Raw genomic sequence first — 15,475 nt, forward strand, 5'->3', positions numbered from 1 at the left:
CCATATTGTATGGACATTTTTTTCTTAAAGGAGAATGTCTCTATCCTAGACTTCCTTCCCAGTGTGGTGTGCTTTAAATGGGAAGGACAAGTAGCTGGGGCTCCACTCAGATCACATGTAGAAACATATATTCAGTTCAGGGCATTTTGGGGCTTTAGTTTGCCATATAGATCACAGAATCAAAGAATTGAAAGGGAATGGAGAGTTCCTCTAGTCTAATTCATATCTGAAGCAAGAAGACTCTTTCTCTTGGGAGACTAGATAGCATAGTAAATGATCCTCTGGGCTTAGAATCAGGGTAGATCAAAGTTCAACTCCAGATTCATATGACCATGGGGGAAATCATTTAACCTCCATTTATCTCAGTTTCTTCATCTATAAATTAGAGGAATAAAATTTTGTGTCCAACTCTTTTTATTTTATTTTAGTTTTTGGCTTTTATAAGGCAGTGGGGGTAAATGACTTGCCCAAGGTCACACAGCTAGGTAATTATTAAATGTTGGAGGCCGAATTTGAACTCAGGTCCTCCTGACTCCAGGGCTGGTGCTCTTATCCACTTCATCACCTAGCTGCCCCCTGTCCAACTCTTTGTTGATGTCATTTGAGATTTTCTTGGCAAAGATATAGGAGTGGGGGTGGCTAGGTTGCACAATGGATAGAGCACCGGCCCTGGAGTCAGGAGTACCTGAGTTCAAATCCGGCCTCAGGCACTTAATAATTACCTAGCTGTGTGGCCTTGGGCAAGCCACTTAACCCCATTGCCTTGCAAACAAAACAAAACAAAACAAAAGATGTAAAGGTGTGGGAGTGGTTTGCCTTACAGTAAGTGTCTGCATAATAAGCTTGTAAGTGGTGTCTTTAAAATGGTATGCTCATAACTAAATATATTGTAACTGGTCTTTCCATTTGCACCTTCCTTTCTCAGATTGCCTTAAAATAAATTCTCTTTATGGATCTTACATGTAGTGAAGTTGTTTATAGTTGTCACCACTATTAGAATATAAACTCTTTGAGTAAAGAGTTTCTCCTTTCTCTTTATTTATTTGTCTGCTTGTTTGTATTCTTAGCACTTAGCAAATGACCTGTAAGTCCTTTATCTGGAACTAAGTATTTCATACATACTTTTTCTTTTTAGGTTTTTTGCAAGGTAATTGGGGTTAAGTGGCTTGCCCAAGGCCACACAGCTAGGTAATAATTAAGTGCCTGAGGTCGGATTTGAACTCAGGTACTCCTGACTCCAGGGTCGGTGCTCTATCCACTGTGCAACCTAGCCGCCCCCTCATATATAGTTCTTGATTTGACTTGGTCTGACCAAAGCAGATTTCAATGGAGAAATGGTTATTTCTACTGCTCTGCATGCTATGCTTCTTTTAATCCAATTTAAAATGTTATTATCTTTCTTGGTTCAGAGTTTTCAGTCAAGTCAGTCAGAATTGTCTACTATGATCCAAATTGAGAATACAAAGAAAGGCATAAAAGCAATGCCTGTCCTCAAAGAGTTTACTGTCTGTAACTGGGGAGAAAACTTTGTACAAACAAACTATATGTAGGATGAATTGGAAAAGATCTCAGAGGAAAGGTTTAGAAGGCCTGGAAAAGACAGCTAACAGAAGGTGCAGCTTTAGCTAGGACTTGAAAGAAGCCAGAAGGAAGAGAAGAGGCAGGAGAGAGCCCCCCACACAGAGGATGGCCAGGAAAAACACTTGGAGGTGGGACATGAAGCATCTTGTGGAGGAGCTGGGGAGAGGAAGCAAAGAGGTCCAGGTCATTGGATCCTTGAGACCACAGAAAGAAGTGAGGTCAAAGTCCAGCCTGAAGGCAGAGGGCAGGATGGAAGGCTGGCTCCCAAGTTTCCTGGGTCCCCCTCCCCTTGGAACCTCTGCTCTACAGATGTATCTCTATCTGAATGCAGAGTACCTCTGCCTGCCTGCCTTCTGTGATAGGTTGAGGGAAACCTCTTCTCTGACCGAAAGCCATTATTTGAAATAAGAATCCCAGTTTTATAAGCCTTGAAAGCAGGGGAAGTTTATGTCTCAGAGGTAATGCCCTCTCCAATTTCTCCAATGTCCTAAACACTCCAAACAGCCTCAGCAGTTTTCTTTGAGGCTGCCTGGCTGGAGCTGCATTCAGAGTGTGAATTGAAGAGTTAATCCCCTGGGTTCTCTACTATCCCTGGCAAGGGGAACCCAACTGTTAAGTTTACAAGTCTGAGTCAATCAATCCATTTCTAGCCCTGGCAGTAATTTGCTTGTTATTGAAGGGAGGTTCCCTTTCCCCCTCCCCAGTGCTAGGGGTGCTAATGGCAGGTCGAGGTGAATACTCAATCTATCAACAGGTATTTATGAAGCACCTACAAACATGATGAAGTAAAAAGTGCCAGAAATTCTTTTCCAAATCCTAATCCTCTAAGAAAACTCAATCCCCTGCAGGTAAGAGAGCTGACCTCTTCACTGGCCTGGCTTTGTTGTCTCTTTTAAAATTTTCTGAGTCCATTTTACAGATAGCTACAACCTCGGGAAGGTTCAGGAAAGTTTTCCTTTTAGTAATATTACTACAGGACTGACCTTTCCATACCTAGATGCCCCAAGTGAACCAGAGTCCATGGATGCAAATGCTGGAGTCTTCGGTGGCTGTATGTGTATCTGCCCTTTCTCCACCTCCACCTCCTCATTTTCCATCTAACAGTTTTAAAGGTTCCTGTGTCCCTTGGCTCCCAACCTGGGTCAGGGACTTTCCGCTTCTTCCTCTCTTGCTTAATTTCTTCCTCTGAGATGGGCCTCACATGCTGCTGTCCGCTGGAGCAACTGTTCTTGGTTCAATTTATCATTTATTCTTCCCTTTCAGCACTTTTTTTTTCTAGTTCCCTCCCTTTGAGAGCTTCACCCTCTTGTCTCCACTGTCTATCTCTTTCTCTTCTGACTCTTTTCTCCTTCTGGTCCCAAGATGCCTACAACCCCATGACATAAGATCACAGATTCAGAGCTAAAGGGACCACAGATGTTATCAATACTCATTTATTTTATTTTGCCTTTTAATTTTATCCTAGCTTTTTATTTTAAAGACTAGTTTGCCTTATTTTGTCAACAAAGTACTGAGGCTACTCATACTTTCAAATCCATTGCTGATTAGAATGTAATTCCCTTCTCCTTCCATAGCCATAAGGGGCACCTTCCCTCCCCCGCCCCACCTCACCCCATCTTCAGCTTATCATTTTAAATTGAACTTAGTGTGAATACTCAATAAGCATAAACTATAGCAGTTTTAGCATTCATAAGTTCAAAAGAATCAGCAGGTTCAACCTCCTCCTAGCTAAGGTAATAGGCATATACCACCATGCTCCAAACCCTCTCATTTTACAGAAGGGGAAGCTGAGGCTCAAAAAGGTTAAGTCACTTACCCAAGGAAACATAGCTAATGAGTATCTGAAACAGGATTGGAACCCACAGAATTTGATTTCAAGTCCATGCTTCAGTTCCCTTACCAGGCTGCCTCCTATTTGGTTTCTATTAACTTTTGGTCCAGTGTCAAATTAATATGCAGAAAATTCATATGTCTATCACCACCACATGAGGTCTACAATACCCAGAAATATTATTACAACTCATGGAACCAGGGTGGAGGCTACTGACTGCCAAATGCCTCCCTCTCTCAGAGAAGAAAAGAGAAGGGCAAGGGAGAAGAGGGGAAGGAAGAGGAGATATTTGGCAGATCACCCAGATACTAGGATTTGATCTTTTTCTCTTTCTTTGTATATGTCCAACTCTTTTAAGTGTATGCATGTTGTTTGCCCAACTACTTTGGAAGATTTTTGTGGGAAGAGCCATGTTTCTTATTTTTCTCAGAATTTCTCCATAGCACCCAAAACAATGTGCATAAAAATTCTGCTTCAACAGATTCAAATTTCACATGCATATATTGGGGGTGGGTGGACAGGATGAATATATATTGTTGAGAGAAATACTTGCATTCATAAGGCTTGCATTCTAGTATGAAGAGATGAAAGGGCAACTAAGTGTACTAATATAGTTCCAGGCTTGTCTTCCTGAGTTCAAATCTGGTCTCAGATACTAGCTATGTAAGCCTGGGCAAATCACTTAAACCTGTTGTCTCAATTTCCTTATTTGTAACATGAGTTGGAGAAGGGAATGGCAAATCACTCCAGTATCTTTGCCAAGAAAACCCCAAATGGGATCATGCAGAGTCAGACACAACTGAAAAACAACTCAAACAACATGAGGATATGACATATACATGGGATTTTGGTACATGAATAAAACATTGGGAAGATTAAAAGTGTTTTGAGAGTTGGGGGTAGTGGGGAAAAGGTCATTACTAGGAAGATTAAGGAAGACTTTTAGGAGTTGGTAGCATTTGACATAGGCTTTAAAGAATGAGTTATAATTGAAAAGGAGAAGGGAATATAGAAGCAAAAAAAATATGGGGATGTTGAAATTTAAGTCTAAATGGGAACTGACAAATAGCCTTGTGTGACTAGATTACAGACAGGTGGCTGGGGGGAACATTAAATAAAGCCTTTTGAATTCCTACCCATTCTTTAAGTCTCATCCAAAAGAATTACAGAATCTCCTAGTTCCAAGAGGATTTATAGGCCATTTATTCCAACCAGTTGCTGGACATCTGTATCTATAGAGATGCCTCTACTGTAAAATAAGTACTCATCCATCCACTGCTTCATGACTTTCAGTAAGGGGAAATGATGCCGCCTTAAGGCAGAGCATTCTACTTCTGAATAGCTTTCATTATCAGGAACTTTTTATTTGTATCAAACTTAAACCTGTCTCTCCTCATGTACTCCACATGATTCCTAGTTTTTTTTTATCTGAGATCCAATAGACTAATTAAAATCCTGTTTTCACAGCTTTTCAAATATTTGAAGGTAATTGTCACAGTTCCTAAGTCTTCTCTACATTAATGCTTAGTTTTTTTTTTTTTTAGTTAATCCTCAATGCATTTTTTTTTATTATCCTAGCTACGATCTTCAGATCATCAACTGAAATACCATCTCCTTCTTGAAACTGTTCTCAATCTCACCATTTGGTTGAGTTCCACTTGGACTTCACAAAGTACTTTGTTAAGTGCTTTTCTAGTGAATCACCAGATCATGTATATTAGATATTATGTATGTTTGTGTATATTTATATGTTGTATTATCCCTTCTCATTCTCATTAGACTATAAACTGTATGAGAAATGAATTCTTTAAAATTTGTATCTTTCCTAATGCTAGTTCCAACTATATGTTAGAAATTCTTAATAAATGTTTGATGAATGAATGAATGAGGTTGATTCTTTTTTATTTGATGACTTGATGGCTTGGCAGCTGAGTTTTATCATGTGGAAGGTGATCACAATCCCCTGCTAGGCAGATACATTGAACTTTAAATGGCAGAAAACAAATTGGCCTAGGGTCCCTTCATTCTGAAGTCTCCTCTTTGCTCCCATGATTTATCCCAAGTTTGCCCATTTAACTCCCTCCCTGCAGCTGCATCTGTAAAATTTCAGTTGTCCATCATGAGCTTCACCAGTTGCTTTTCCTCCTTGCTTATCATTCATATTGCTGACAGAAGCTCCTCAACAATCCTGACCTCCAAACTGTTTTGAACTTTGACCAACACGAAGCCAGATGCAGGAGCCAAGTAGCCTTGGATCTGCTTTATGTACAGTTTTTTACTGTTTGTCCAAGACTGGAAATTCTAAGATAAAGAAAAGTATCCTAGAGATTGACTTTCAGAGGGACCCCAGACAGCAGGGGCTATATACTTTGTTTGGCCATGACTAAATGATCTGGATTGCTGACACACAGATCAAAATTTAGGCTGGCAAAAAGGGGGTTCTTTCAATTCAATCCCATTGTTGGGGGAAGGGTATAAATCCTTGGCGAATGAGTTCATTTGTGAACTTGTTTGGAAGAATAGTTCACATTTAAAGTTTTACAAAGTACTTCCCAGCAACAGTTCAAAATAGGGCAATGTTATCATTATCCCAGGCAAGCTAGGTGGTACAATGTAGAAAGTGCCTGACCTGTAGTCAGGAAGATTCAACTTCTTGAGGTCAAATCTGGCCTGTCTAGTTGTATGATCCTGACCAAGTCACTTAACCCTGTTTGCCTCACTTTCCTAACCTATAAAATGAGCTGGAGAAGGTAATGGCAAACCACTCCAGTATCTTTGCCAAGAAAACCTAAAATGGGGTTACAGAGAGTCTGACATAACTGAAAACAACTGAACAACTAATCCAGAAATCTCAGACATCATTTTTAAAACCAACTGTTTATGACCAAAATGAATGAACAACAACAATCATCATTCTCCTCATTTTACAGGCATCACACCTTCAATGTGGCTATTACCCAGTAATAGGTGTCTAGAAGAGTAGTTGCTGCTCTGGGAGTTTGCACCTCTAATTATGTTATTCAGGAGGCCCAACAGTATGTTCCCCATTAACAATCATCCAGTTAGAATTGGTTAGTTTTTAGAAAAGATATTTACTAAGAAGGTATAATAAGAACATAAGGTACAAATAATGGGGATACATTGTCCCCTAAATAGACACAATTTAAATATAATTACACTGAGACATAAGTAGAAAACACATGTGGCAAAAGAGGACTTAATTTCAATAGTAAAAGTCCTTGAATACTCTCATGCATTCTTTGCAGGATAGGTCACTTACCCATGTTCCCAAGTTCCACCATACCTTCCTAATGTCTATAATTGGTACTATTCTCTCAACAGCAAGGGTCCATATTCCCTGAATCTCACCTCTCCCCTTCAATTTTTCTGTATCCTTTGCAGGTGCTTCCACTGTTGCCCTTAGGAGATGTTGTTACCACCTCTAGTGGATCCTACTACTGTTGCTATTCAGTTCTAGACTCCAATAAGCTCTCTAATGATCAGCTCCAATAGCCTTTTTTCTCAATCCTAACCTTTCTTGATCTCTCTGCAACCTTTGACACTTTTAATTGCTCTCCTTTTCTGAATCTCTTTGGGTTTTTAATGATACTGCTATTCCTAGTTCTCCCCCTACTTACCTGACTGTCCTGTCTTAGTCTGTTTTGTTGGAATCTTCATCTATTTCATGCAAAGTACTCTGTCCTGAGTCCTTGTCTCCTTTTATATTATTCCAAATAGTGATCTTATCAACTTCAATGAATTTTAAAACTATAGATGATTCTCAGATCTAATTATCCAACCCTAACCTTTCTGATGAACACTAGTCTCACATCTCCTCTTGACTTTTGAACATCCTGAACTAGATTCTTTTTGACTGTTATTTTGCCAATTACATGTTATGAAAGTTTATCAACATTCATCTACTTGCATATTTAGGTTACACATTTTTCTATCACCCTCCTTTCCTACCTTCCCTTCCCTCAGTGGCAAACAGTCTAGTGAAAGTTGTACATGTTCATTTGTGTCCAACATATTTACATATTAATCATTTTGTGTATGAAGAATTAGGACTAAAGGAAAAGAAAGAGAACTATGGGATAAGAAGGAAAAATATAAGAGAAGTTTTAAAAAAGTGAACATAGTATCCATTCATAGTCTATGAGGTTTTTTGTTTTGTTTTGTTTTGTTTTGTTTTGTTTTGTTTTGTTTTGTTTTGCTTTCCTCTGGATGTGGATAGTGTTGTCCATAACAGGTTTCCCAGAGTTGTCCTAGATCTCTGATCTGCGTTCATCATAGTTGGTCAATTCACAATGCTGTCATTAATGTGTACAATGTTCTCTTGTTGAACTGGATTTTCTAAAGATACCTCAATCTTAATATTTTGAGGGGAAATATTTTCCCCCTCAAACTCTCCCCTTAGTTATTGTGGGCATTACCATCCTCCCAGTTATTAAGTCTCACAATGTAGGTGTCATCCTTGACTCCTCTCTTGTACTCACTCTACTGTTGCCAGATCTTAACTTCAAAACATCTTGGTATGAATCCTTTTATCTTCACGTATACAACTGACCACCTTCAATAGATCCTCACGGCCTCTGGGATGATCTGTTAAATAATCTTCTACTGGGTATACTTGCCTTCAGCCTTTGCCCACTCCAATCCATCTATTTAGTTATCAAAGCAATTTTCCTTAAAGGGTGGCTCAATATGACCTGACCCTGTAGTACCATCAGAGGTGGTTCTATAAATAGATGGGAATGGAGCGGACTATCTTTTTTTTAAAATTTATTTATTCTTATTTTGTACAAATAATGTTTTTTTATACATTACTAAAATATTCTTGTTTAAGAGTAAGCATAATACCTCTCCCCCATGAAAATATAGACCCACATAAATGATAAAAGGGAGAGAAAAAATTAAAATTAAATAATAATAATAATAATAATAATAATAAATAATAATAATAAATTGTAGTATGGCCAGGTGGCGCAGTGGACGGAGCACCAGCCCTGGAGCCAGGAGCACCCAAGCCCAAATCTGGCCCCAGATTCCCAACAATCACCCAGCTGTGTGACCCCATGCAAGCCACCCCAACCCCATTGTCCTACAAAAAACAACAACAAAAAAGACCCAAAATAAAATAAAATAGTAATAATAATAGTAGGGGCAGCTGGGTGGCAGACAGATCACTGGCCCTTGAGCCAGGGACTATCTTTTTGAAGACAAACAAGTGATATAATGGAAATACTACTGAACTTGACCTGATTGGGATTTATACTGTGACATTGGAAGGAAGAAAACTAGTAATTTTTTTTAGCATCATGCATTGCATAGCAAGTGTTCTACAAATATTATCTTATTTGGTCCCTACAACAACTCTGGAAGATGGGTACTATTTTACATTTTATATTTTATACTTCAATAAATTAAGTTGATCAAGGTTAAGCGACTTACTTAGGGTCACACAGTTAATGAGTGTTCGAGGCTAGATTTGAATTCAGACTTTCATGGCTCAAACTGGCCTCAGAAACTTACAAGCTATGTGACCCTGAGCCAATCACTTAACCTTATTTTCCTCAGTTTCCCCAGATGTAAAATGAGCTGGAGAAGGAAATGTCAAATCACTCCAGCACCTTTGCCAAGAAAACCCCAAGTGGGATGGGTCATAGAGAATCAGATATGACTGAAACAACTGAACAACTTCTTGCTTACTGATTCAGTGTTTTATCATCTGTGTTATCTGGTTGCCTCTAAGGGGCAAATCCCTTGGCGTTTCTAGACCCTCTGTGAATTGATAGGCTCAGATTAGTTGACATGTAATATGAGATTATCAACAAGATCAGGAAGGGACCTTAGAAATCATCTAGTACACTGTCTAAATTTTACAGATTAGGAAACTGAGGTCCATAGACTAGATATGGCTTGCCCAATGTCACATAGCTAGAAGTAGCAGAGCAGTCAGATAATAAACATAATATCAACATATTAAACATTTATTTAAAAAAACACTGTACTAAGGGTTCAGTTAAACCTAGAATGGCAGGTTGGTACAATGGAAAGAAGACTATATTTAAATTTACTAACCCAACTCTACTACTTATTACCCATATGAGCTCAGACAAGTCATTTTAACTCCCTGGGCCTCATTTTTCATACTCTAAAATTAAGGCATTCTGCTACTGACTCTCAATCTATCATCTCATGATCTCTGATCCTATGATCATCATGATTCTGATTTCAAAGTCAGGCTCTGCCTAGTTCCTTCCAACATCCTCCCCAATTGGAGAGAGGGGTGGGATAGGCAGAGAGATGGGGGCCTGTCTTTATCTTTCATCATATGTCCTAGAGGCTTCCTATGGATGGCTCTGTAATTGTCAGAATATTCCATAAATTTGCATGTGGTTCTTTGGCTCAGGAAATGCTTTTATGTTCTCTTGTGATGTGGTCTCTGATACCTTTATACTACATGATACTGAGCTGAAGTATTCCTCTCCTCTCCATGGATGTATTTATCTGTTTAAGTGTTTTACTGTTCTTGGTGTCTATCATTGTTCTCTGGGGTCTCTCAGTTTGTGTTAGGACCCTGGATAAAAATTTTTGTCCTTCATTCTTGAGACCATGACATCAGGGAGGTGATGCCATGACAAGCATGTGAATTGAATCTGAGTGTGGGGGTGCTGTGTTAAGTCATCAACATCACTTTTTCCTCCAGAGTCGTCTGGGTTCATTGATCAGATAGGAATCAGAATGACTGGAAGTGGTCTTGAATGTGAGGCAATCAGGATTAAGTGACTTGCCCAAAGCCACACAGCTAGGAAGAGTCAAATATCTGAGGGTAGATTTGGAACTCCCATCCTCCTGACTCCAAGACCAATGCTCTAACCTTTTTATCAGCAGAGCAGGTGGTTAGTCTAAATAGTGTGACTCAAGTGCACTCCCTTCAAAATCCCATTCTATCCTTCCCCAAACATTTCCCTAGTGGCCTCTTGCTAGTCCCTGAAATTCCATGACATACAGACTTCTTTGTGTTAAGCATTATTCAAGTACAGAACACACTATGGAGAAGATACTCTGTTCTTTTTACTAGGAACTCATTTCATCATCATGTTGTTCAATCATGTCTGAATCTTTGTGACCCTATTTAGGGTTTTCTTAACAAAGATAATTTTCTTCTTCAGCTCATTTTACAGAATAGGAAAAAGAGGCAAATATGGTGTAGGACTTGCCCAGGGCCACAAAATAGTAAGTGTATTCAGGTCTTCTCAAGAAAATCAAAAGTAAATTTCATGGAGCCCAATAGAACAATATAGGGATAGAAGCCCTGACCTGTAATTTTCACTGGAATAGTATAGGAAATGTCTAAGAGAACAAACTCCCTCTATCACTGCAAAAAAGGGGTAGGGAAGGAAATCTCTTCAAATTTAGAGTCATAAAGAATTATCTAAAGCACTGAGATTATTTTATTTGCCATGGACATCTAGTCAGTATGTGATTCTGTACCATATACCACAGATGGGAAGGGAATTGATGGTATAGAGCCAGGACTCAAACCTAGGTCTTCCTGACTTTGAGGCTGTCTTCTCTATAGCTCAATAAAGGAAGAGTTTTCTTCATATCTATAATTAATTAATTGGACTAATTAATTAATTTAATTTATATTAATATTGCTTAGTAATGGGTCAAGTGCCTAGAAAAGTAGAATTGACTGTAATTGGAAAGCTTCGAGTGGACCTTGGTTCCTTATCAAGATCAGACAGTATTTATGCTGAGGTCCCTTTAAGCTGTAGAAGTTGATGGTTCTGTCTCTTATTTATGACCCTAATTCTGCCCTGTGAAACCCCAAAGATTCAGTTAATTCCTCTTTCCTTCCAAATTTCCAAAGACATTGATCTTGTTTTCCCGCTCCCTCAAAGTGTTCTCTTTTCCATGATGAACCGGTCTTCATAAAAGGGCTAAACTAGAGAAACTCTTAAGTTTCTTTGAGTTCTAACATTTTACCTTATCTTCTGATGTGTTTTGAGGAAGTGAAGAAAGGGAAGAGAAAGGGGTGAGGGAGGTGGAGAAGGAAGTAGGAAGAAGACTTGGTTGGGGGAGGAGGGCAGAGAAGGACAGGAAAAGATAAAAAGAAAGAAGTGCATATGATGTGGTCCCAGAAATCTGTCCCTCAGTTCCCCATGCCCTAGGGTGTCACTCATACTATATCATATTTAAAAAAATATTCATTTTGAACTTAAATACAAAAACACAAAAAGAACATCTCCATGTACACAGCATAACATAAAAAGAGGACTCAATATAAAACCATGAATTTTCTTTTCACAGTTTACTTTGAAAAACTAAATCAGTTTCAAAGCTACCCTATTCTTTTGTGCTTCCTAGTTTTCTTTTTTACTCTGTTGTGTAATTTTAATTTTTTTTCTCTCTCTCTCCCACAATATTTTAAAAGTGAAGTTGGAAGTTGTTTTAGGAGCTTAAGTTCTAAGTTCCCTTTCATCTGTGGCTTTCATACTATGGTACAATATAAATAGAAATGATCAAGAGAGGGAAGATACCATAATTATATGGGATTAGGAAAGACCTCTTGTTCCAGTGAGTTTTTAGTTGAAATTTGAAGAGTGTCAAGGAAGCCAAGAGGTGGAGATGGGAAGGAGGAGCATTCCAATCATGGGGGACAGCCAGGGAAAATGCCTGGAGCCTAGAGATAGAGGTGTGGAGGACCTGCACCACAGTAATGGCAATGTCAGACTTGTTGTTAAGGTGAAATAAACAGGCCTTGGCAACAGATTGGATATGGGCAGTGAGAGACTGTGAGGAGTCAAGAATCACTCCCAGGTGTGTGATATCTGAAGGCCTGGGAGGGTACAAATGAGGAATTAGAAACCCAAGTAGCAGTCATAATCATAGAATCTCAGAATTATAAGGGTCCTCAGAAGCCATTTATTCCCCTACCTGATGCTGAGGATTCCCTCAACATCATTTCTGACAAGTGATCCATCCAGCTTTTGCTTCAAGGCCTAGAGTGAGGGTCCTCCTAAGATAACCCATTCTCCTTTTGAATTTGAGCCCAAGTAGTATTGTAACTCCAAACCTATAGTATGATTCTATAAGGTAAATACAAGGAAAAGTAAATCTCATTCTCTTCCCTGTATAACTTAAAGACCCATAAAGATGTGGGGCAATGGAGGGGACTGATGAGGGTTTTAATTTCCTCCAGGGGATATTTACTTTTCTTAGCATCTAAAGACCATGTTCTCTGAGCCTCAAAGCCCAGAAAGTCTTCCCCAATCTTGAGTTTCTATGAGGGTTGGTAGGGAAAGGCAGATCCTCAGAGTAGGTAAGGAAGTAGAGTAGAGAGAAGGGATGAACCATACCTTCTTCTAGATGGTCATTTGAAGCCCACTTTCTGGAGTTCCTAATGGACTAAAAGACATTGTCTTTTCCAGCAATTGCTTTGGTTGAAAGAAACATCTATTTTCATAGAGCAGTCTGAACCTATTTCTAGAGTTCCCAGGGCTCTTTAGGACTTTCTGGGTCCATCAGGAATAAGATTCCTAGAAAATACCTCTTATCCAAAGTAGCTCTCTCTATGAAGCTGCAAGAGCCTGACCTTGAAGTGCTCCATCTCTGAAGAGATCTCCTGATCTACAGAAGCACTTCCCTTTCCCTGGAGGCACTGGCCTCCATCTGTAGTGGACCTGAGATTAGATTTCATTCTTATCCCTTGCTGCCACAACTCTTCCTCACCCTTAACTATTCTCTGGCAGGAGGTGATGGAGTGGGAATTTCCCTAATCTTTTTTTGCCCAAGGAGAAATAAATTTTCTTGTAAATATTTACATTTGTCTACATGTCATGAAAAAAATAACCCAATGACCTGAATGATCAGGGAGGAGAAAAGAATTGTGGATGGTTCCACCAATTAAAAGCTGATAGAGCTTTGTAGAGCTGTATGCCCTATTTTTTAAAGATGAAAATGTACTTGGGTGAAGGATGGGATCCAGAAGTCCTTGAACCCAAAGAAATGTTTCCCAAATAGAAAGCCTCTGCTTCCCAGCTATTTAATCAATATGTCTAATGCAAGTATTTTTAGAAAGCCAAAGTTCAATGAATATTTTCTAAGACATTCCTTCCAGCTAGCATTAATTCCAAGCTCCCATGAATCATTTATCCTGTAGTGTCCATGGTTATTCACTGTTGTCATTATGGTGAGGATTTGCTCTCTGGGTTACTCCAGTCCCTGAGTTTAAGAGACTAAAGGATGTAATATTGTTGCTGTGGCTTTTGCCATGCCTTATAAACCCATCATTATGAAATATGCTCTTTTCCAGTGCTGCATATATATTTGCTAATATTCATATAGCATGGCAGCTGCAAGAGTTAACATTACCCCAATTTGGGCATGTAAAGTTGTTTTCTGGAGAGGGTGGGGGGTGTGCACATGGGGGGGGGATACTTAGGGCATTGTTGTTTCTCACAAACTAAATGTAGTTTTCAGTGGTGAGATCCTAATAATGATATCAGAAAGATGAGAAAATCCTTTGAAATCTAAATACCCTTTGGAATTTTCAAAGTCTACCATTTCAGAAGACTTCCTAACAGGAAGAATTGGGGCAAAAGTGCAGTTTCTTAGATCTTTCTCTCTTTTCAAGGTCTATTTCATATTTTAAAAAAATGACTCAATTGGTTGTAGGCAATTTAAATTAAAACTACGTTAATTTAAAATTTAAAAGACAAATTGACCATTCAATGAGTTTCTATACAAATGAGCACAATATAAGTTCACAGACAGAGAACATTGGAGTTGAAAGGAACCCTAGATTTCATCTAATTCAGCTAACTCCCACCCAAAGCAGGAATCATAACAGCATTAATAAATTTATCCTTTTTCCATTAGACAGACTTCAGGTATGGAGAACCCTTGAGATAGCTCATTCCATTTTTGGACAAATCTAATGGTTAGGAAGTACTTCCTTATATTAAGTCCCAAACTGGCCATCCCTTTACCTCTTCCTCCATGTACTCTCCAAGGATCAAGCAGTCAATTATCAGTCTTCTATGTGCTGGTTTTTAGCGACTTTACAGCTATTTGTTACTCCAGGTTAAAGATGTTATATTAATTTACTTGATCCTCTAGGTCATGATCTTGAGTTTGCTCACCATTCTGATAACCTCCCTCTCAAATCACTTTCTAAAAGAAGAAGATGGATGGAACATACTACCTGAGATGGATGGAACATACTACTTTCTTAAGTATTGTAGATAGATGACAGCAAGTCTATTAATACCCTAACTTTCTCTACTTTCCTCCTATTGCCAAGCCCAAGTATGTCAGCTTTTTTGGCTATCATATGACATTGCTGACTCCTATTGAACCTAAAGCTTTCTTTTCCAATCATATAATCTTTAAACAGTTTATGAGTCCCTTTTAGAGCATCCCAAACAGAATAAGTGATCATTCAATGATTCTATGACTAGGAACCCTCTACAAGTAGGTGGCCTATTTTATTGAGAGTAGAAGGAATAAGTATGCTGCCCCCTCCCCATCCATGCATGCAATAAATTGTGTAGCAGGAGTAATTATGGAAACCCTTGTTCGATTTGGTGGGTTTCCCATAACATTTGGGCCACTAGATTATAATGTTCACTTTGCAGAGAGAACTTAGTGAGGTCCTTAATTAGTTGATTGGTTACTGGCAATTTGAATTATTTCTTGATTATTGATTGGCTGAGACCTAGCAAGAAAGACACTTGTCAGAAACCTCTCCCCCTTGGTAATCCATAGGAGATCTCAGAAGAAATGACCCTACCCCACCCTGTAATCTTATCAAGTGGACTGGATCACAATAATCAGGAGTTTCCATGAGTCCACCCTTCTTTCTCTTTCCTCCTTGCATTTGGATGTGTCTGGGTAGAGAATATGTCTTTTGGGGGGTGGAGTGTTTCCATGGGGATGCCTAATATGAGGATGCTTTCCAGTTTTCTTATGGTTTGATTTGGATGCATTTATGGATTTGAGGAGATGTTTCAGCAACATGGAGTTCAAAGGAAGAAGGAAGAAAAAAAA

At 39.0% G+C, this 15,475-nt stretch overlaps 1 protein-coding gene across 1 annotated transcript in view; it reads left to right on the forward strand.

The window, feature by feature from the left end:
- RBM38 (RNA binding motif protein 38) overlaps positions 1-13,794 on the forward strand; it is a 130,213-nt gene extending 116,419 nt beyond the window's left edge. The window contains exon 4 of the mRNA XM_074210327.1: positions 4,991-13,794. Coding sequence (XP_074066428.1) covers positions 4,991-5,015 — 25 coding nt within the window. The 3' untranslated portion in view covers positions 5,016-13,794. The remainder of the gene's footprint in view (positions 1-4,990) is intronic.
- Positions 13,795-15,475: the final 1,681 nt, after the last annotated feature.

Source organism: Macrotis lagotis, chromosome 1, assembly GCF_037893015.1.
Source record: "Macrotis lagotis isolate mMagLag1 chromosome 1, bilby.v1.9.chrom.fasta, whole genome shotgun sequence".
In the NCBI taxonomy this organism is placed as follows: Eukaryota; Metazoa; Chordata; class Mammalia; order Peramelemorphia; family Peramelidae; genus Macrotis; species Macrotis lagotis.